At 55.0% G+C, this 22477-nt stretch overlaps 3 protein-coding genes across 32 annotated transcripts in view; 1 reads left to right on the top strand and 2 right to left on the bottom strand.

The window, feature by feature from the left end:
* ST3GAL4 (ST3 beta-galactoside alpha-2,3-sialyltransferase 4) overlaps nt 1–19005 on the bottom strand; it is a 111079-nt gene extending 92074 nt beyond the window's left edge. For 10 of the 26 annotated variants that reach the window (XR_015157565.1, XM_086383721.1, XM_086383719.1 and 7 more), the window contains exon 1: nt 10992–11102. Coding sequence is in view for 13 of the 26 variants with exons in the window: in XM_086383718.1 (XP_086239844.1) it covers nt 498–548 (51 nt within the window). In the remaining 13 variants the exon portion in view is untranslated. Of the gene's footprint in view, nt 1–497; nt 1117–9848; nt 10075–10991; nt 11103–18873 lie in introns of those variants that run through there. The other 16 variants (XM_086383718.1, XM_086383715.1, XM_086383722.1 and 13 more) reach the window with 9 other exon arrangements.
* On the top strand, nt 10103–20454 carry LOC147342232 (uncharacterized). Its single transcript, XM_086384518.1, has 4 exons — nt 10103–10136; nt 10561–12913; nt 15664–15729; nt 18577–20454. Exons 1-2 carry the CDS (start codon nt 10103–10105, stop codon nt 11466–11468), a joined length of 942 nt encoding a protein of 313 aa, XP_086240644.1. The 3' UTR covers nt 11469–12913; nt 15664–15729; nt 18577–20454.
* Nucleotides 20382–22477, bottom strand: part of DCPS (decapping enzyme, scavenger) — a 41407-nt gene continuing 39311 nt past the window's right edge. For 3 of the 5 annotated variants that reach the window (XM_086383755.1, XM_086383753.1, XM_086383754.1), the window contains exon 6: nt 20382–20772. In XM_086383755.1, coding sequence (XP_086239881.1) covers nt 20506–20772 — 267 coding nt within the window. In that variant the 3' untranslated portion in view covers nt 20382–20505. Of the gene's footprint in view, nt 22457–22477 lie in introns of all 5 variants that reach the window. The other 2 variants (XM_086383757.1, XM_086383756.1) reach the window with 1 other exon arrangement.

The following is a 22477-nucleotide window of genomic DNA, read 5'->3' on the forward strand; positions in this document are numbered from 1 at the left end:
GCTTTTCCACGAATTAGTTGTATATTCAACTCTCCTTGAAGTAAAGGTTACCCATGAGTGAAGGGACGGGCGACTAGACTTCTAGGTGTTGCTGGGGAATGTGTAGACCGCCCCCCGCCACCCCAGCCTCAGCAGTGATCCCTCTGGGGTAGGGCCGGAGCAGAGAAGGTGGAACTGCTGGGAGGAGGGTCAGCCCATTAAATATGACCCAGGGTCTCCTTGGCCAGGGGCTCCTGCAGGAGAACCCAGAGCCCCATCCCCACCCCAGAGCCAGGAGGCACCAGGAAGACACTCTGAGCTCTTTTTCAAGCTCTGGTCCACTCACACCCTGTGTGTCGAAACCTACAAACACATCTCTGAGCACAAACACATGAATCCCTGTTCAAACACAAGAGCACGCCCCAAAATAAATCCTGGGAATACACAGGAACTGACTCCTACACACATACTCTTCCTCCTCCTCCTCCCTGCCCACCCTACTCCCAGCCCCAACATACAGCTTCTGGGGCCAGCTGGGCCCCCTCTGCCAGGGCACTCTCTTCCCCCATCCCTTGAGGAGGGAACTGCCCACCGGCTTCTTCAACTTCAGCTCCAGCTCCACCGGAGTTTGTTTGTCAGGCTGCAGGTCCCTTGGGCCGTCAGCCAAGGAGCCTGAGCTTCGGGAGGAGCCAGGAGTGGCTGAACCAGCCCTCTGGGGAGCTCTGCATCTCCAAAAGTTGAGTAAAGGGAAACCCAGGGCTCCTGGCTTGGGGTGGGCAAGCCCAGCTCCGTGGCCAGGAGCCCCAGACCCCTGTTGGGCTTAGAGGTACCTGGGAAGGTGAGTCGTGGGGGAGACAAGCTGCAGGAAAGCAAGGGAGGAGGATACACAGTCTTGTGTCCTCAGGGGTGGGGGAGTGTCCTGGGGCAGCTGGCGGCCAAGGTCAGGCAGGGGGCCGAGGCCCCTGCCCCGGAGGAGGATGCCCCCGCCAGCCCCTCGTGCTCACTCACCACCCTCCTGGCCTGTCCCAGCCTCTCTGCACCTGCAGCTAATCTTCATCCGCCCGCACACAAATTCAGGACACTCCCCTACCCACCTCCTGCCCCATTCGAGCCCTTGTGGGCTCAAGCCCTAAGGCACGAGCAATTCCACGCTCAACCTGGCACCCAGTCCTGGGGGTGGAGGAGGGCAAGACTCGGGCAGTCAGGGCCTGGGGACTGAGGATTCCAGAGTCTTGGGCTTGCTCGGCCGGTTTGTGCCTCGCCCACACCGCCTCTCCCCAGAGCTGCTGGCCCAGGGTCCCACGGGACGCCCCTGGGCGGGCACCCTAAATCTAATGGAGGCTGGTGCCCAGGGTCAAGCCACGAGCCAGACCGCTGGGTGCTCTCGAGCCCAGGAAAACTCCGGGCTCTGCCAGCAGCTCCTCCCCTCTGCCCTTTTAAGAGTCGTCCTTGAACTCAGGCTGGAAGGGTGGCCTGTGCACGAGCAACCCCTCGGGGCCAGCTCACACCCGAGGCTCCTTCCAAGGAAGCTGGGGCCATAAGGCGACTTGGAGCAACCGAGGCACGGAGGAATCGCCGACCCCGAGAAGGCCCAGGAGGCCAGCCTCTGCGGGGCCCTGGCCCTGTCTCCAAGTGGGAGGCCCCATCCAGCCTCTTCCGAGAGCCCTCATTCTGCCTAGGAGCTGTCAGGATCAGGGTCCCGGGACACACCCAAGCCTGGCCAGCCCACCTGGCCTTCCCAGCCTGTCAGTCCAGCTGTTCTAGAAAGGGAACATTTTCCTCTTACTCTATTTGGATAGCTGCAGGGACAGCCACAGGGAGCAGAGAGGGTCTGATTATTGATGGAGGCAGGGTGCAGGGCCACCAGCCTCTGAAGGGGCTGAGGGCCTGGACCTGGGAGGCCTAGGCCCCCCTCCCCGACAGGGTCAGAGCCCCTCAGCACCACCACAAAGAGAGTAGCCGGAGGGGGCTCCCCAGGCCCAGGTCCTGGAAGACGGACTCCCATCTTTAGGGAAAGTGATCAGCAACCAGGTCGGGTGAGGACACCTCTCAGGCCCAGGCCCCATCCCACCCCCGTGCTCCACTCCCCTCCTCTGCAGGTCCCGGGCTGACAGCTGGGGGCTTCAGCAAGGAAGACAAGGCATCCACAGGACAAAGGCAGAGGACCTGGAAACTGATCTTCTTCCCACCCTGGGAGGCAAGAAGTGGAACCATGGGGTTGAGCTAAGCGCCTCCCCTCCCTCCACGCTCCTATCTACCTCCTCGACAGCCGGTCTCTCACGCTCGCCTCCCCTCTCCTCCCAGTCCTTGTCCCCTTTCCAGCCGCCCCATCCTGGTGTCTCCTTGTCCCCAACTCCTCCTGCCTGCCTCCCCCGCCCCGGTTATGTAAGGGGCCCGGGAACACACAGAGGGAGCTTTGTTGTCAAACCAAATCCATACGGAGCCGGGAACGGCCAGCGCAGCTGTTCCCCATTCCCTCCGCCTTGGCAGGGGTGAGACACCGGGCAGGAAGCCCCCGCACGCCTCCCTTTTGGAGGGTAGGGGGCGAATGCTGGCCACAGGGCCCCCAGGCAGCTGAAAGGGTGGCCGGGGATCAGTCACCATTGCGTGGGACCACAGCAGGGGACCAGTTGGCCCTCAAGACAGAGCAGAGCCTGGGTACAAAGCCAGGGGCCCAAAGCCCAGAGAGGAGAGCTCAGGGCTGGGACAGGGCTGCACCGTGAAGGCCTAAGGGGGCGCCCAGACCGACACCACTGCACGCTATTCTCGTCCGCCCATGGATGCGGGCCTGCGTTCTGTCGGGCACACAACCCATGGACACACTCATCTGTGCTCACCTGAAAGGCATCTGAGCAGAACTCTCCTCTCTGCTCTGACCAGCCTCTGCCACCCCAGGTACCTCTGGGGAAAAGCCTTTGTGCTCTGGAGAGAAGAGGGTGGGGGGCAGAGGTCAGAGGCCAGAGAAGCTCCACCAGCCAGCGTTTCTTGGCAGACCCTGTAGGTCCAGGATGAGAGCCTGCCTTCCCGCCCAGGAAGATGTCCAAGGAGGCAGGTGAGGGCCCAGGAAGCTAAGCTAAGATGAGAGCATCGGCACTTGGGGGCGGCAGGCCCTAGCACTTCACCAAATGCAACTGTGGACGAGCCATCTCAGTCAAACGCTGGGGCTGCCAAGGAGGAGGCCCTCCGGAGTCTCCACGGCCTGCAGGGCGCCCACCTGGCCCACTTGAAGTCCAGCTGCCACATTAAGCAGAACGGTGTGGGTGCCAAGACCTGCGGTGGGGCGGGGGCAGAGGGGCAAGGGAAAGAAGGGAAGGCAGATACAAAGGAAGAGGGGTGGTTGGAGAAGAAGGGGAAAGAAATCAGAAGGAGGAGGGAAGGAAGGCGGTGGCAGTGTGGGGGGCTCAGAAAAAGGAGAGAAACAGGAAAAGGACCAAAGACGGGACTAAAGGAAAAGAGGACACAGCAACCCACTCCAATATTCATGTCCTGGAAAATCCCGTGGACAGAAGAGCCTGGCAGGCTACCATCCATGGGGTCGCCAAGAGCGGGACACGACTTAGCATAAAGGAGAAGTGAGAGAAGAGCCCACCCAGCCTGAGAGGATGCCCCCTGGCAGCCCTCCCACACCCTCTGAGCCAGATAGGTGGTCCACGATCAGTAGGACAGGGTGGGGGCATTTCCAGAGAACTGGTCCCAGCCCAGCCAGCGCCACCATCAGCCATGCCCCAGGGGTTTCAGCCTCAACAATCCTACATCTTTGGAACCTAGAAGATAAACCAGGACCTCAGAGAAAGGAGAGATGGGGGCAGTGGGTGCACAGGAGAGGTAGCTCCTGCCTGGGGCAAGAGTCCTTCTGTGACCTGGAACAGTGAGTTCCTTTTCTGAGTCTCAGCTCCCACCTTTGCAAAAAGGAGTTACTGACAGGCTACTGTGTGCCAGCCTGGTGCCGGGGATGCAACGGGAAGTCAGGCGGTCGAAGGTCCTGCCCTAGAGTCAAACATCAGCCTAGACCTCTGAGGCCTCCCCAGCTCACGTCTATCATCTGCGCTCCGTGAGTCAGTCTAACATCAGCCTGGACCTCTGAGGCCTCCCCAGCTCACGTCTATCATCTGCGCTCCGTGAGTCAGTCTAACATCAGCCTGGACCTCTGAGGCCTCCCCAGCTCACGTCTATCATCTGTGCTGCGTGACCAATCCCGTGCACTGCCCTGTGAGCCCTGTTATCAGATGTGCTCGTGGAGAATCAGAGCTCCAGACATGCCAAAGATCACACAGCCGGAGGCAGACAGACAAGACAGAGAGCACCTGCCCGGCTTTCTGGCCCCCAAAGAGGTGCTCTTCAGTCTCTGGGCCCCACCCTGAATCACAGAAAGTGCACCTGCCAGCATTTACAGAGCCGGACCCCAGGCCCTGGGATGTTATCGGATACGCGCTCTCGAAGTAAAGGTCACCAATGAGGAAAGGGATGGGCTGTCAGACTTCTAGGTGTTGCTGGGGAATGTGTAGACCGCCCTCTGCAATCCCAGTCTCAGCAGTGATCCCTCTCCGGTAGGACCAGTGAAGAGCAGGTGGAACTGCTGGGAGGGGGGCTAATGCTCAGCCCATCACATATGACCCAGAGTCTCCCTGGCCAGGGGCTCCTGAAGCCTCTATGGGGAAACAAGGAGGCAGATCTGAGACCCCACAGCCCCATCCCCACCCCAGAGCCGGGAGGCACCCAGAATATACTCTGAGTTCTTTCTCGGGTGAGCTCTGCTCTGCTCTGGTCCACTCTGTGTCAAAACCTACAAACACATCTCTGAGCTCAAACACGGAATCCCTGTCCAAACACACCCCGGAATAAATGCTGGGAATACACAGGAACTGACTCCAACACACACATAGGCACTCGACCTTCCTTCCAGACACAGAAGACAGAGCCCACCTGCCCAGATTCTTGGTCCCCAAAGAAAGTGCTCTTCAGTCTCTGGGCCCCACCCTGAATCACAGAAAGCGCACCAGCCAGCATTTATAGAGCCAGACCTCGAGTTAGGACGCGAGGTGTGTGCAGGGCCATCAGGGAAGCCTCAGGATGGGCTCACGTTGGATGCTGAAGGACACTGCAATCTAGGAAGGGGGCTGCCACTGGCACCCAAGTCACTGTCAGGGGCCAGCGGAAGCAGAGGCCAGAGCTGAGGGCATGGACACATGGCCGGGAGGTAAGGACAGTCCTGCTGGAACCCAATGCGGGTTTTCGAATAAAAAGAGTTTTAAGTTAAGACACCCTCTGTCCCACTTTCAAATGCAATTTTATATGGGACTCCAATATGTAGAAGGAATAAGTGGAGTTGTTTGGGTTGAAGCAAAAATGGGGGTGAACCCCCTCCCAAGCCCTTACTCCTGACATGAGACCCTAGAGGGTTCCATTCCAGGGGCGCTTTTCTTGGACCCAAATAAAGTGTCAGGCAGGAAGGGAGGTTAGGACCAGTCTGTGCAAGGACCTGAAGGCAGGGCTGAGAAGGGGGATGGGAGCAAGAAGGTGACCAGCTGGCCCTGGTGTGGGGGCACAGAGGGGAGGCCCCCCTGAGGGGCAGCTTCCTGCTCATCCCAGGTCTTGCCTCTCCTGCTTGCCTCTCCCAGGTCTGAATAGGCTGTTGGGCCAGGTCCTCAACGGCCTGTCAAAGGCGAAACTCTTCTCCCTTGACCCCAAGAAAGTGTGTGCGCGCACAGTCGAATCCGACACTTTGCGACCCTACAGACTGCAGCCAGCCAGGTTCCTCTGCCCATGGGATTGTCCAGGCAAGAAGACTGGAGTGGGCGGCCATTTCCTCTTCAGGGGATCTCCCCGACCCAGGGATGGAACTCATGTCTCCTGCATATCCTGCATGGGCAGGTGGATTCTTTACCACTGGCTCCACCTGGGAAGCCCTCACCCTAAGAAAAGGGGGAAACGGAGCAGGGACACGGTGAAGACAAGGTCATATCCAATCTATATTCTCCATCCACTCATCAAACAAATATCTCCCAAGCATTTATTATGTTAGACACCACGCCAGGCAAGAATAACACGGCAAAGAACACGACAGGTTTCTGGAACTTACACGAAACCACTCAAGAGTCAGGGAGGAAAACGCCTTGAAAGTTTTCAAACCCATTCACACCACAAACACGCCCCTCCCATGCCTGTATCGCCTGGGGACCATCCCTGTCAGGGTCACGGTTGAACACTATCAGTGACACGGCCCGTTCCCCACCCACCCCCAGGCAGAGTCTTCTTCCTGGAATCTCCAGATGGCCACACTGAAGACCTTGTTCCCTCCCCTCCCTAGGCAAGGGAGCCCACAGAGCGCTGGAAGCATTGTTAAATGTGCCAGTTTTATTTTTCATCACGACAAAGGACGAAGCTTCATCTCTAGTTTTGCTGGCTCTGAGTCACTTGCTCAGAACCCAAGGAAACGAGCCGGCTCCATTCTCACCTGCCCAGAGCTCCCAGGTCTCTGGGTCCCTGCCATTGCCCATCTGCCACTGTTCCCTTCCTGTAACCTTTGAGCAATGGGTCCCCGGGGCACAGCCCCGCCACCCCCACTTCTCTCCTGCTAACCCTGCCAACCAGGCCTCCCTCTGCCTGATCGGAGCAACCTCTAAGAAGCAAAAAGGATGTGGATCTTTGAAGATCCTCTCTGGTCTTGAGCCAGCCCAGGACGGGGTCCAGGAGCACCCTGGAACAAAGGCGCCACGGCCCTGCAGGAATCTGGGGGTGTCAGGAGCAGCTGCCAAGGCAGGTCCCCGAGCTCAGACCCCAGAGGACCCCGCCCCATCCCCACATGTCGCCGCTGTTGCCGGATGAGGCCTTGTGGGCAGCAGCGAGGGAGCCGCATTTCCAAGGAATAGGAGCGGGCGGGCAGGCCAGATGGAAGCAATTACCGGCGGGAAAGCAGGAGAGGTGGGTGCTGGCAGGGGCTGGGAGGGGCTGCAGGAGCAGGGAGGGAGGAAGGGGAACCCGGCCCTGCCCAGGTGAGAGAGGCAAGGGTTCGGAAGCCCAGGACCAGCTGGGTCAGATGTGGGGTTCAGGGCTGTACAGAGTTCTGGACTGCGAATCAGGAGGGCCATGTCCCCCTTGGTCACCAACACCCTGTAGCCTTGAGCAAACCCTTTTGCGTCTCCGAGATGCATCTTCTTCACAGATCTCAGGGAAAGGTAAGACAAGCTTGGGGAACAGTAAAGAACTGGGTTGAAAAGCACAAGATTTTGGACGCAGGCAGAGTCCCAGCTCAGCTGCTTAGGAGCTGTGTGACCTTGGCCAAGTGGTCTATTCTTCCCACGCCTCCCTGTCTTCATTTACAAATGGGCTTCATGAAAGGGTCACACGAAGCGATGTAAATAAGTGAACAGCACAGTTTTGGTTTTTTTTTAGAGGTTTACTGGGCCAGGCTTTTAATAAGCGCTTGATAGGTAAATTGTAACCACTTTTGTTATTCGCTAAGTCCCTTTTTACTAGAAGGCCAGGTATTTGTGAAGGCTGCCCCGGCGGAGGACACAGGGCAGACCATGGACGCAGGAGCATCACCGAAGGCCCTGGAGCCCGCACCCTGGTGGAGGGTTTGGACCCACGGCAGAAACAACAGTGAGTCAACCCAACACTCTGCAAACAGCCTCCTGTCCTCTTTCTAGCAACCATGCTCCCCACCCTCCACAGGAGAGCAAGATCCCAGAGTCCCCGTTCCACTCAGGCTTAGGAGGGAAGCGGCACCAGGCCTTGCCCACCCTCGAGGTCTAAGTGGACACCGCCTCCAACCCCCCGCAGCAGCACCCTCCTCCCTGCTGGGCTTGGGGCAGAAGCCAGGGCTTCAAATTCTAGAACAATCACATTGTGTCTCTGCAGGGTGGCTTTGCAGGGGGTAGAAGTGGCAGAAATAGGGCAATCATCTGGCTGCAGGGCTACTGGTCCCAGGCAAGGGGCCAAGACTGAAAGAAAACCTGCAGCTCAGGATGGCCTTCCTCATCTGAAGAGCAATCAACACGGGGCAGCCCCTGGCAGAGTTTCCCCCTCTGTGGGCCTCAGGGGCACCAGTCGGAGGCCCGTCGCACCTGCCTGGGGCCCAGGCATCACTACAGCTGCTCCCACTTGTAGCAAACATTTGACCACTTCCTCCGTCTGTAGAATAAAGGACGTCTCACACACACACACACACATACACACACACACACACGGATTGTGGTACAGGTCAGGAGTGAACTGGAGTCCAGGCGTGGCCAGCAGCCCCTCCTGGCACACTCAGAACAAGCGTGCACAAGTGCTGAGCACCTCCAGGAAAGGGTGACCAACGAGAGAGGGGAATTAATGACTACAGGCACCCAAATCTGCCCGCCCTAGGCACTTCCTCAAGGAAACCAAAAGGACAAGAGTGGAGAAGGACCTGAGATGGAGAGGTATGAGAAGCTAGCTAGTTCCTGCAGAAAAATGCGTACCCCCAGGCAGCTGAGGAGTCAGGGGGGTGGGGGAGGGTCAGGCCCTGTACATTTTCTCCGTGTCCCCTTACCTGAGTGCCCTGCTCCCTAGCACCCACGGTCCAAACCCCGGAGCCTGGGAACTCAGCTGGGTTCTGGTGGCTGTCACAAGCTGTAGGTCTGGTTCTCAGTCTCTGGGACCCTCTGGGACACTGATCTGAAGGATCCCTTTCAGGAGACTGGAGGTGCCCACCCCATCTTCATGGGCTGGGATCATGGTTTATCACTGCAAGGAGGAGGGACCCCTTCTCCATGACAGAGAGGCCAAACTGTTGAGCCGCTCTGAGTGGAGGAGTCCACCCAGACAATGCACCCACATAGGGCCTGGGTGGGCACACAGTGCAAGGTAGATGCCGGGCCAGTGTGGGTAAACCACCGATAATCACAGGGCCCAGGAAGGGAGGTCTGGCCCCAGCTGTAGAAAAGCGAGGAAGAAAGTGTTAAGTGTCAGTCACTCAGTCGTGCCCGACTCTTTGAGACCGCATGGACTGTAGCCTGCCAAGCTCCTCTGTCCGTGGAATTCTCCAGGCAAGGATACTGGAGTGGGTTGTCATTTCCTCCTCCAGGGGATCTTCCGAACGCAAGGATGGAACTCAGGTCTCCTGTATTGCAGAGTCTTGACTGTCTCCTCTCTTGCAGGCAGAGCCACCAGGGAAGCCCTCCCTTTCTAGGATTTGGTACAGTTCTAAGAGGAGCAGATTCTCAGTTCTAAACCAGAAAACTGGATCCTAGGAATCTAAAAGGGCTGGAAGGGTGGAGGGGCCAAAGAAGTCTGTTTCTGAGGAGTGGGAGTGAGTCGCTGCTTTGGGAAGGGAAGTGGGTGAAGGACGAAAGGGAAATCAGCTCAGAAGGCTTGGCCTCGGCCTGGGCCTCCACTCACGGGCAAGGGACGCTATGGCACCAAGCAGCAGCCCACTGCCAAGCCACGGACGCTGCTCAGCCCCCAGGTCTAACACGAGACCCCAGGCTACTTTCTAACTCCTACCATCCACCCTCCCCTCTGAACCCCTGGTGACCTGGGCTCTGGGGGGAAGGTCCAGGCTCCTGGCTCTCCTTCAGGTGCTGGGAGGGAGGCCCAGGGCCCAGGGGACAGCCTTAGATCTCCTGCCCAGCGCACAGATGCTGAGGGATGGGGCACAAAGAAGCTCGAAGTGGAGACTCAAACCAAGCCAGGTACAGGCCAGAGGGACCTGAGCCATGTCAACTCAGGCAGGGGGTATTCGCCGATTAGCTCCCAGCAAAGAGAAGAAGCCCCAGAAGTTCATTTCTAGGCCCGAAGCAGCTGGCACCTCGCAGGCAACCTCTCTAGATTTATGGGCAGCCTTTGGAGAGTCTTGTTGGAGAGTGTGGGAGAAATGCTGCTAAGAGCAAATACTCACATACCTGTGCCTCTGTGCAGGTAACTTCCATGGCACTCAGCACCTTAACGATTCCTCCCCGCCACTCCCCCTAAAAGATGCCAGGGCGGTGGTCTAGACAGGGCGGGCGGCAGACCACAGCTCAGGAGAGAGTGGCTTTGCTTTGTGCCTCTGTGCCACCTTAGCCGTGCCAGGCCCGTTCCCTAGGTTCCGCAGAGAATAAGTCTGCCTAAACTTGGCTTCCACACTGTGCCTCCACCCCCCACCCCACCCCAGGGGATGGATAGCACAGGCTGCCCTGAGAAGCGAGAGGGTGTGCCAGCCTGTGGGTGGTCAGGAGGTCAGATGGACACAACTGAGCCCCCCGACACTGTCTGCAGCCCCAGCCCTCTGGCGGGAGCCCTCTACCCTGGCTCAGGACCCAGTCTGGGGGACAGGGGAGCAACGGCAGTAGATGAGGCCTCAGATGGCCCAGGCAGAGCCTCCCCCAAGACTGGCAATGGAGGTCCCAGCCAGCAGAGGCCCCAGGGGGCACCCAGCACTGACAACTGAGCCCAGAGACTCTACCCGGGACTGAACTCCACCCCAACCCCATCCCTCCCCACTGCCCACCACCCGGGCAGGTCCCAGACACAGTATCCTAGGCCCAAAGACCCCCAGGAATGTGGACTGGTGTCGGGCACAGACAGCCTGCAGCTAGCGACCCCCACACTTGGGCTCTGCTTGGCGACCTTGAGTCTCCTGCACACAGGCGGCCCCAGCAGAGCCTGTCAATTCCAGCCAAGCCAGCCTGCCGACCTCCTGGACCTGGTGGGGCAGTTGTGGGGAGCAACCGCGGCTCAGAGGATGCCCAAAGCGGAGGCGGGGGGCCTCTTCCGCCTTGGCGCAAGGCTGGGGGCTAGAAACTTTCCAGAGAGGACCGTCCCATTCGCTCACTCCCAGGGAGCAAAGACAATTGGCTTTCCGTGGAAAATCCCATCCAGGGCAAGGAATCCCTGGGCCGTGGCCGCCCCTCCGGGACCCCGACCCGGAACCGCGCGGCGCCCACGTGCCCGGCCCGACCACCTCCCCTATCGCGGCGCCGGGCGGAGAACCGGGCGGCCGGGACCCGGAGGTGCGCCCAGCCCTCGCTGGCGGGCCCCAAGGGGACCGGCCGCCGCGTACTCACCCTCGCGGGTGGCGCGGGGCGGGGCAGGACGGCTCCGCGCGCAGCTCAGATCCGCTAGGCGCACGGGCTGGAGGCGCGGCGGCTCCGCTCGGCCCGGTCCCTGTCCCAGGCGCGGGGCCGGCCTGGGAGCGGGCAAGTCCGCCTGCTGGGAGGCGGGGGCCGGGGCCCCGGCGTGGGGCGGAGAAGGGGGCCGGACACGCTTGCGCACACTGCCGGGGAGCCGAGCGGGGAGCAGGCAGACAGGAGAAAGGGCGGGGTGGAGGAGGAGAAAGGGCTGGGGTGATCCCGCTTACGGGCGGGGCCGGTGGCCGCCGACTCGGGATGGTGAGCCGGCGGAGCCGGCCCCCGGCGGGCCCCAGGGCGAGAGAAGCGGAGGAACAGACCGATCGGGCGAGCGCGAAGGGGTGTGGGGTAGGGGTGGTGTTGTGGGGGAGGTGTGGTGTTGTAGGGGCGGGTAGGAAGAGACTGGTGGGGTGAGGGCGCAGAGTTCAGGCGGGCGCAGCCTGTGAGTAGCACCAGGATGGATGTGGGCAGCGCAGCCCATGCACACCCTCCTGGAAACAATGAGCCCTACAAAGCGTTCTCCGCTCTCCCACGTGTGGAACCGTCTTTCTCCCTCTCGGGAAAGTGAGGCACACCTCTCCCACGCACAGTGGCCAGGTGCCCTGGTCGGAGACCTGCACCCTCCCTTTGCAGGAGTCTGGCCCTGCCACCCCCAAACTTCTCCCTGTGCACCTCCTTTGCACACCCCTTCTTGGCTTTGAGAAAGCGTCTCAGTTTCTGTTCCTTACTGAAGGCGCCAGGCATCTTGCCCCCAGCGGAAAAATCCACCAGGGCCTTAGCCTAGTGCCTGGGCCCCACCCCCCCCCCCCCCGCGCCACCCCCAATCAAGCCAGGAAACTACTTAGGCTGAAGAACCGTCCAGAAGTCACCCACAGGACAATCCCTAGACCCCGAGACACTCTCTCAGAGGTGAAGAGCCCTTAGTGTGAAGAGCTGGGGGAGGGGGGCAGAGTGGGGAGGGGGTAGCAGAGCTCCAAAGAACATGTAAGACCCCACCCCCCAAGAAAGCTTAACCAGATAGTGGCAAAGAGAAGACTCACGTGGATGCCCACTCAAGGATAAGTTAGGATAGAAGCTAGTACAGACGAACCTATTTGCAAAGCAGAAATAGAGACACAGAGGTAGAGAATAAATGTACGGACCCCAAGGGGGGAAAAGGGTGTGGGGCCAACTGGGAGACTGGGGTTGACGTGTACACACCATCAATGGTAGTGGTGGTTTAGTTGTTAAGTAGTGTCTGACCCTCGAGACCTCATGGACTGTAGCCTGCCAGGCTCCTCTGTCCATGAGATTCCTGACCCAGGGATGGAATTCATATCTTCTGCATTGCAGGTGGATTCTTTACCCCTGAACACCCAAGGGAGCCCATAATGACACATACTCACCCCAGTATCATACAGAGTAGCCTGCAATGCAGGGGGTTCTTTATCAATAGTGGAGGGAAGCCCTACACTATTGATACTATGTATATAAAATAGATCACTAATAAGAACCCACCTTATAGTTCAGGGAACTCTACTCAGTGTCCTGGGGGTACAGGTATACATAGAGCTGATTCTCTTTGCTATACAGCAGAAACCAACACATTGTAAAGCAACTATATACTCCAATGATTTTTTTTTAAACCAACAGATTTCATTTAATACTGATGTTAATACAAAATGTAATCAGATGCAAATGCCACGTTACCATGTTCTTAAAGTCGTTAAAAAGGGGAAAAAATGTTGTAGGGTTTTATTTTCACCTTTCTTTTCCTAGCTGTCTTTTGTGTTCACGCTCAGTCACTTCAGCCATGTCTGACTCTTTGTGACCCCATGGACTATAGCACACCAGGCTCCTCTGTCCATAGGATTCTCCAGGTAAGAATACTGGAATGGGTTGCCATGCCCTCTCCTCCAGGGGATTTTCCGGACCCTGGGATCAAACCCACATCTTTTATGGCTCCTGTGTTGGCAGGCAGGTTCTTTACCACTAGGACCACCTGGGAAGCCTAGCTGTCTTTTAGGTAGAGATTTTTGGTTTGTTTACTTCTTATGTGTTAAAGAATTTGATTAGTCTTATGTACTTATAAATTCATCTTTTTCTTGCAGTTAAACTGCATAAGACCTAAAATAATCTGTTTCTATTTTTTTGTTATCTTTTTTATTAAATTTATTTCTTTTTAATTGAAGGGTAATTGCTTTACAGTATTGTGTTGGTTTTTGCCAATCAACATTTGAATCGGCCATAGGTATACCTAAAAAGAAAAACAGAGTAAGTTAGCACAGGATATAACTAAGTATAAGGCATGGGTAATTGACGAGGGGGGTTCACAGAAATGCCAGCTCTAAGTTGGCTTCAGCCGAATCTGGAGGGTTCATGGTCTGAGAAGAGGTACCTGAGGAAACACTCTGGCCTGCGTGAGCACAGCAAAGGAGGCAAGGTGAAGACAAGGGGCCTTGAGCGCATCTACAGATGGCTGTTCATCCTAAATCACACCGTGCATGGTGGAGGTCTTTCCTGCATCTCACCAGTGTCCAAGTATAATTAATGCTTGGTGTTGTCAATCAAGCATTCACACAAATACTTATCTGGTATCAGCTCCAGCTCTGGCAGAGTGACTCAAGTCCCTGCCGGGGGGCAAGGCTGAAGGGAGAGAGACCAGCCTCCCTGGTGCCGGGGTGGAGGTCAGAGGGGAGACACTGACCCAAAGAGAGTAAAGCAATTGTCCGAAGAGACTAGAATCGCAGAGCTGAACTGTGAATCAACCTAGCTTTGCAACTTTGCAAACTCTTTAATGAACTCGATCTAAACACAGCTGGCAGTTCTTGTTCTGAACCACGTAAACTTCACCCTGTGGGAAAAATCAAACTGAAGGGCCAGCTTTGCTCTTGGAGACCTGATTTCCAACTCTGCCTTGGTCACTAAATAGGTTTAATTTTCTTGTTAGGAAAAAAAAAAATGGAAGTAACTGTAAATTATTCAAAGGGCTATTGTTGTGAAATTAGGCAACGGATATAAATTTGCTCCAGCAGTATAAGGTGCTGTTAAAAGTGTGTGCTCTTATCATACACGTGGCACCCCCTCCTCTAACCAATAAACTGTATTCAGCTCTCCTCCCTTCTCCTTTCCCCAGCTTATCCTAGGCCTGGTTACTGAGTGCCCAGAAGCTAATTGTCTAGACTCCTCCCCTCAGGCCGCAGTGTGCTCACTCACGGTCTTTTCCCTCTAGTTCTTCAACACAGCCAGATGCTTAGCTGGCTGCCTAGAACCATATCATCTGCGGGCCAGGAGGAAAGTGATTCTGGTACTTTTCACCTGAAGCCCCTCCCAGCCCACTTGCCCATCAGCAGGGCACTGGGAGTTGCTTACCAAGAGGCAGTATGGTGGGGTGACCCAGCTTCGGCTCCTAAAACTGTTCCTTTTGGGGCCAGCTGTGCCAAGGATGAGTCAAGACACCCTGAGGATCAGTGGTCTGGCTCCTGCCCCCGTTCCTAGCCATATTGCCTCCTTTCCCACCTCCAGAGCACCCCCTTTACCTCTCTGGTTCTGTCTCTGCTGTGGAGGAAGTTGGCGGACACAGCTCTGCTGGGGCGCTCAGGGGGCCTCTCTCTCTCTCTCTAGGGAGCAGAGGGAGGAGACAGAGGAGCAAGGGTTGTGGGAGGGGCAGGTGCATCTGGAGCTGGGAGGCCAGGGTGTGGGCCGGGGTGTGAGCCCTTAACACATGCGCCTCCCCAGGCCTCTGGCTCCTGTCCCTTGCATTTGCCACGTTAGCATCCTGCCCACCGGAAGGAGGGAACGGCGAGATGCCGTTTGAAGAAGAAATAAACCCAATCCGCATCTCAGACGCTTTTAAAAATAGCAACTTGGGGAATGGTGTTTCAGCTCCTATTTTTATCAGATTTATACGGCTGGACGCTCGAGCTGTGCAGTTCCCAGGGATCTCAATAGCACCGGACATCACTATTGTAGTCTTAGAAACCTGCTGTAAGGCCAAGGCTAAAATGCATTCCAGGAACCTGTCGGCTGGAAGAGATCCTGAGAAGTCATTGCATGCAGCCCTCATCTCTTTTAGGGCCACAATCAATGAACCACAGAGAGTTTATGGCTCACTTTTTGCCTTCAAGTCTCGGTTGCCATGACTTCAGTGCCCAGTCTAGGATGTCATGGCCTTCTAATCCGGAAGTCCTTTTTAATATCTAACCCAAATATATAGGCTGGGTCCTTTAGGCCCTTCTGGCAGTGGGAAAATGGCAGCTAACATTTATGAGTTCTTACCATGTCCACAGAATCCTCTTGTTGAATCCTCACGAAGCCCCTCGGGGTAAGCACGGCTTTCACTAACTCATGGCTGACGAGCAGTTACCTAACTTGCCCAAGATTACATGTGGATACGGTGCAGGTTCTGTGCAGGAGTTACCAGACCATGCTGGCACTGAAAAGAATGTACAACAGGATAATACATTTCTCCATAGTTTTGCCTTTCATTTCTTCCTGGTCCTGAAGGAAAAACTGGTCAGGGTGCTATTGGACGTGCTGGAAGCCACGTTTTAGGTTCTGGCCATGCTGAGCCATGCTTTCCCTGAGTGTTGTGTCTTAGCTCATGGTGGTCGTTTGGCTCTCATTTTAGCCTGGAAGTCTGGCTTCTCCTGGCGTAAGCTCTCACGGCCCCCTGTGCTTTTCTCAAAGTATTCAGGTTTGTGGAATTACTTTGTAATTATGTCTATCATTGTTGTTGTTACAAGCAGATTCAAAGGATTAGATCTGATAGAGGGTCTGAAGAACTATGGATGAAGGTTCGTGACACTGTACAGGAGACAGGGAGCAAGATCACCCCCAAGAAAAAGAAATACAAAAAGGCAAAATGGTTGTCTGAGGAGGCCTTACAAATAGCTAAGAAAAGAAGAGAAGCAAAAGGCAACGGAAAAAAGGAAAGATATACCCATTTGAATGCAGAGTTCCAAAGAATAGCAAGGAGTGATAAGAAAGCCTTCCTCAGCGATCCAAAGAAATAGACGAAAACAATAGAATGGGAAAGACTAGAGATCTCTTCAAGAAAATTAGAGATACCAAGGGAACATTTCATACAAAGATGGGCTCAATAAAGGACAGAAATGGAATGGACCTAACAGAAGCAGAAGATATTAAGAAGTGGCAAGAATACACAGAAGAACAATACAAAAAAGATCTTCATGACCCAGATAACCATGGGTGTGGTTACCCCTCCCACAAACACACACCATTGATAACCATGATGGTGTGATCGCTCACCTAGAGCCACACATCCTGCAATGCAAAGTCAACTGGGCCTTAGGAAGCATCACTACGAACAAAGCTAGTGGAGGTGATGGAATTCCAATTGAACTATTTCAAATCCTAAAAGAGGATGTTGTGAAAGTGCTGCACTCAATATGCCAGCAAATTTGGAAAACTCAGCAGTGGCCACAGGACTGGAAAAGGTCAGTTTTCATTCCAATCCCAAAGAAAGGCAACACCAAAGAATGCTCAAACTACCACACAATTGTACTCATCTCACATGCTAGTAAAGTAATGCTCAAAATTCTCCAAGCCAGGCTTCTGCAATACATGAACTGTGAACTTTCAGATGTTCAAGCTGGATTTAGAAAAGGCAGAGGAGCCAGAGATCCAATTGCCAACATCTATTGGATTATTGAAAAAGAGAGTTGCAGAAAAACACCTACTTCTGCTTTATTGACTACACCAAAGCCTTTGACTATGTGGATCTTAACAAACTGTGGAAAATTCTTAAAGAGATAACAGACCACCTGACCTGCCTCCTGAGAAATCTGTATGCAGGTCAAGAAGCAAGTTAGAACAAGAAGAACAGTTAGACATGGAACAACAGACTGGTTCCAAATCGGGAAAGGTGTACGTCAAGGCTATATATTGTCATCCTGCTTATTTAACTTATATGCAGAGTACATCATGCGAAATGCCAGGCTGGATGAAGCACAAGCTAGAATCAAGATTTCCGGGAGAAATATCAATAACCTCAGATACACAGATGGCACCACCCTTATGGCAGAAAGTGAAGAGGAACTAGAGCCTCTTGATGAAAGTGAAAGAGGAGAGTGAAAAAGTTGGCTCATAACTCAACATTCAGAAAACTAAGATCATGGCATCTAGTCCCATGACTTCATGGCAAATAGATCGGGAAACAATGGAAACAGTGAGAGACTTTATTTTTCTGGGCTCCAAAATCACTGCAAATGGATGGTGACTGCAGCCATGAAATTAAAAGACGCTTACTCCTTGGAAGAAAAGCTATGACCAACCTAGATAGCATATTAAAAAGCAGAGACATTACTTTGCCATCAAAGGTCCATCTAGTCAAAGCCATGGTTTTTCCAGTAGTCATGTATGGATGTGAGAGTTGGACTATAAGGAAAGCTGAGCGCCCAAGAATTGATGCTTTTGAACTGTGGTGTTGGAGAAGACTCTTGAGAATCCCTTGGACTGCAAGGAAATCCAACCAGTCAGTCCTAAAGGAAATCAGTCCTGAATATTCATCGGAAGGACTGATGCTGAAACTCCAAAACTTTGGCCACCTGATGTGAAGAACTGGTTCATTGGAAAAGACTCTGATTCTAGGAAAGGTTGAAGGCGGGAGAAAGGGATGACAGAGGGTGAGATGGTTGGATGGCATCACTGACTCGATGGACATGAGTTTGAGTAAGCTCCAGGAATTGGCGAAGGACAAGGAAGCCTGGCGTGCTGCGGTCCATGGGGGTCACAAAGAGTCAGACATGACTGAGCAACTGAACTTGAGTTGTTTGTGGATTTACTTTGTAATTATGTCTATCATTGTTGTTAGTTGCTAAATCGTGTCCAACTCTTTGAGATCCCATGGACTGTTGTTGCCGGCCAGTCTCCTCTGTCCATGGGATTTTTCAGGTAAGAATCCTGAAGCGGGTTGCCTTCTTCAGGGTATCTTCCTGACCTAGGGATCAAACCCAAGTCTTCTGATTTGCCAGGCAGATTCTTAACCGCTGTGCCACCAGGGAAGCCCAATTATGTCTATGTGTCTCACTAAGTTGTAAGCTCCATGAGAGTTCTAGTTCCATATTCTTGTCTTTAAAAAAAAAAGACAGGGTAGATGTTCAAAACCTTGTTCTTTGAATTTAAACACTTTAAACAAATTTAGTCCATGTTTCTTTTTTAACAGTGGCTAAAATTTGGTAACTTCAAGTTTACATAGACTCCAGAATCCAATGTAATTTCAATGAGAATATGGAGCAGAGAGTTGCCAACATTTATTTTGCTATGTGAGGATTTTCTGAAAACAGCTACTGTTAATTATCACCATCTTCTTACAGAAAAAAGTCCTTTTAGGGTTCTATATACATGTTTGGAATAAAGATTTAGTCCTTTCTGAGAAGGAAGAGTTAAAAGACCCACATCAACCTATTCAGAAATAAAACATATCCATTCAACTCGTTTGGAAATACAAATATCACAAGAGAAACATTTTCAAATATTACTTTGTTCGCAACTGTTTCTTGATTTGTTTCTCCATTCCCAGGATCTGCGTTCAACAGAACTAGACAACGTGGAGCTAACTGTCCAACTCCTCCTGAAATGTTATTTTTCTCAGTTTCATGAAGGAATGTTGACAAATATAGAACACTCAGCAATTTTGCCCTATGAGGAAACTTTTGGGCAAACTTGAGAGGAGCCGAGGAAAAGCAGTCACGTCTCCAATCGCTCTCCTCCCTCCCAACCCAGCCAGGAAGAAAGTCGGCCAAGGACTGGGGCCTGGCGCCGGTGGGGAGCCCTCCGAAGTTTATGAGAAGGTGACACCCACCTCCGCTGCACTCACCGAGGACACGCAGCTAAACGCACAGGGACAGACGTCCATGCCGTCAGAGAGGGCTGGCAGTGGCTCATCAGTCAAGCGGTGCTGAGTCTTAAGGACTTTCTGCTCAGGATGCTGTCTCAGTGGAGGTGGGGAGCTGGGTGGGTCCTGCTAAGTGAAGGCAGGAGGAAATCTAAGGCAGAGGAGACGGTTCTCATTCTGCATCCCTCAGGCTGAGGACTGTCTGTCTGCCCCCTAGCCTGGGAGGCTGGGAGTGTCTTTATAGTCGTCTCTGGGTTCCCAGCCCTTAGGACATTGGCTCAAAAGGCATGCAGTGAGTCAAAGCATTGGATTCCATTACAATCATGCCACTTTGGCCTGCTGCGTGTATGATCACCAGCAGATCCCTCTGTGGTGGATCCTCATCCCTGCACCCCTTGACAAAGAAACAGGCTCAGGAGGCCTTGGGTCTGATGCAGTACGTGTTTAATAAGCAGTGTGAGGAACAAGCGAATGGAGCTTGGCTGTGAATCGTACCCTGGTTCTCGGTCCAGGGTATGCAGAATAAGGGCCACCCTGCTTCCTCTCCCTCCGTTTTCATCTTCCTTTCACTCTGCAAGACCCACATCCTACCTCCCCTGGCAGTGTGTCCTGAGGACGCAAGATGCGGTAACTCATAGCCCCACGTTGACCGAAGAGCAAATGCCGGCCCCTCTCGGGTAGCGTGATGTGTCTGGGAAGAGGGCCTCGTGTGTTTAACTACACGTTGCCAATGTCTGCACCCGTGTCCCTGCTCTGCTGGAGCAGTGGGAGACGTCACTTTGCCAGATACGCCCTTGATGTCTTCCTACAGGCTATCAGCCTTGGGTGCTTTGAAGTCCCTTCCTGGCCTGGCAATTCTGTGGTCAGGGATCTAGGACAGCGGTCACACCTTGATCCGTGACTCAGGGCTTTTGGACTTCACTGCAACCATGTCACTGTGCCCTGCTGACACGGTGGATTTATCTTCCGGCTGCTCTATGGCAGTGTGTTTTGTCTTCCTGTCGAGATAACGAACTCAAGGCCACAGACTCACTGACCAAGGAACAGAGGCAAAGGCAGTCGTCTTGGGCTTGCATCATCTGATTCTGATTAAGGCCTTCCCACTTCCAGGAGGCCAGCCTCCAGCCCTGTCAACAAGGGTTTATCAACAGGACTGGCTCACACATGGGAAGTGTGCGTTAAGTGCTGGAGGGAAAGAGGAAGTGCTGTCAGAAAGACTATAGACTACTTCCAGAAAGGTTTCATATGTGGTTTTCTCTGAGGGGGGACTCCCAGACATGTGGACCATCAGGAAGAAACACTAAGTGGGAAGAAGGAAGAGAAAGGTGGTAGCAGAACAGCAGGGGTGAAAGCAGGGAGGCCCAGGACGTGAAGTCCGCCAGGAGGGGCCCTGCAGGAAGCCCTGAGCCCTCCAGGTTGGCCGTGCCCCCTGCCTTTACCCCGCTAGGGTCGCCCACTCCACCTCCCCAGGCCACACTGTGGGTCCATACTGAACGAGACTGATAGTTTATTCTCATGCTGGGAAGAAGCCAGTACAAAATACATTAAAAAAAAAAAAATTCACTTGGTACAAAAAATCCTGCTGCCCCCATCCCCCACAAGGGTGGTCTCTTCTCAGCTTCTCTGGGCCTCCTGCAGGAGCGCCAGGAGGGGGTCGTCAGCCCGGAGTGCAAAGGTGAGCGTGCGACGCCGGTAGTGCTCGGGGTCCTGCTCCAGGTTGTCGATCACCTCTGCCAGCAGGTGGGCGCGCTCCACGCCGGCACCCGGGGCCTCGAAGCCCAGGGCGGTGAAGTGCACGTGCAGATGGTAATACGAGGGCAGGTAGTGCAAATACACGCGGAGGCGGTCCGCCGCCACCCGGTAGCGCCGCAGGATGGCCTCCTGGCAAGGAGTGGGGGGCGGGAGGGTCAGCTGCTGCCCCCACGCTGGCGCCGGCACCCCCTCCTGCCCACAGCCCCCACCAGCCTCTCCGTCGCCCCACGGGTGGCTTCGGGATCCCTGTCTGCCATTCTAGGGAGTCAGCAGGTGCGGGTGACAAGCAGCGAGGTGGAGGTTTTCTTCCCAAGGAGGGGGACAGTGGCCTCGATCAGGGCTCCCCGCTCCAACCTGCTGGAACACCTGCTTCCTTGGTCACAGCTGGGTCTCTAGGAAGTCTCGGTGCTAAGCACAGGGGCCCAGATTCCCAAGACTGGGGGACTTGCCTGCCCTGGAGGAGTTACCAGGCTTAAATCATCAAGTGGGTGGCAGGAAGCCTTTTTTTCCCTGCTTAGCACAGAAGAGAGTGGAGCCGGGCTGCGACAGAGCTAAGGGCTTGGTGGCAGAGAAAGGCCGGGGGAGGGGACGTGGGCAGGGCTGGACAGAGCTGGGAGGCATCACAGGATCCTTGGATTCTCACTGGACTCCCAGCAGAAGAGGAAAGCATCACCCTTAAGCCGGGCTCCCTTGGCCCACCCCAACCTTGCATAGTGGTAGAGCTTTTTCTCTTCCAACCGCCTTCAGAAGCCTCCAAGCCTCTTGGAATTAAGAGAAGATTTAATTTCCAATGTAGGCCAATCTCTGAGGCGGCAGGGGTGAAGAAAGACAGGGCCCCAGTGAGCTCAGAATACACGCTGCGATTGTACTGTGCCCTTCTGATTGGGTGCGTCCCTAGGAATCTGGGCATCAGGGTGACCACCAGGGCACCCAAAGGGCTTCCTGGAAGGCTGACCCCACCTGAGAGGGTGCTGGAGTTGCCAGGGCAGATGCAAGTGCTGGCCTGACACCTCCCAGGTGCCCTGCATCCAGAGAAAAGAGAAAGACAGCCGGGGACATGGTGGGGTGAGCAGGCAGGTGGGAAGGCAGGTGGGCACAGTGGGGAGGGGGCCAGAGGGGAAGGAGAGTGGCCCCAGGCAGAGCCTCGGAGCAGGGCTTGTTGAACCTCGACCAGGGGAGCCTCTCCCGGGCTGGAAACCTTGGTGACAGCAGGCCTAGCATGGAGGCTGTACCATCCAGTGTCTCAGAGGAAACAAGGCTGAGGCCAACCCCACAGAATAACGGGTTCAGAAGGACCCCTCCAGATACCCAGGCCCAGAGAGGCGAAATGACCTGCCCGGGGCCACCAGGGGGCTAAGGTCAAAGTGTCAGAACCAGGATCACAGCTCCAGATTTGAGACTCTCCTCTCCCCCACCATCTGCCCGGGCCCCCAGGGCTGCTTTTAGCAGCCTTTTCATCTGATTCAGCAAATCTCCCAGAGGGAAGGTGTCCCAGAACGCCAGGTGCCAGAGCGTTCAGTCTCTGCCCTCGAGGTACACGAGGGGACACACGCAGATCCATGTCAGGTCGTGGACCATCTATCCAAGAAACACGTGTAGCGTGATGCAGCTGTCACGGGTAACCCTGGGATGGGCGGGCACCCCACATGTGACCTGCAGGACAACGTCAGGGAGCAGAATCGAGGACCCGAGCTGAGGAAGCCTGTGTGGGGTGAGGCGAGGGGGCTGAGCGCAGAGCTGGAAGGCAGGGTGGGACCAGGACCAGGGGCTTCCTGAGGCCATCTACAAGCCTTCACAGGCCCCTGCAGGGCACCTAGAGAGAAGCCGTTTCACA

This window comes from Bos grunniens, chromosome 29 (assembly GCF_055505025.1).
Source record: "Bos grunniens cultivar Pamir isolate PY7600 chromosome 29, Bosgru_T2T1.0, whole genome shotgun sequence".
Lineage (NCBI taxonomy): Eukaryota > Metazoa > Chordata > Mammalia > Artiodactyla > Bovidae > Bos > Bos grunniens.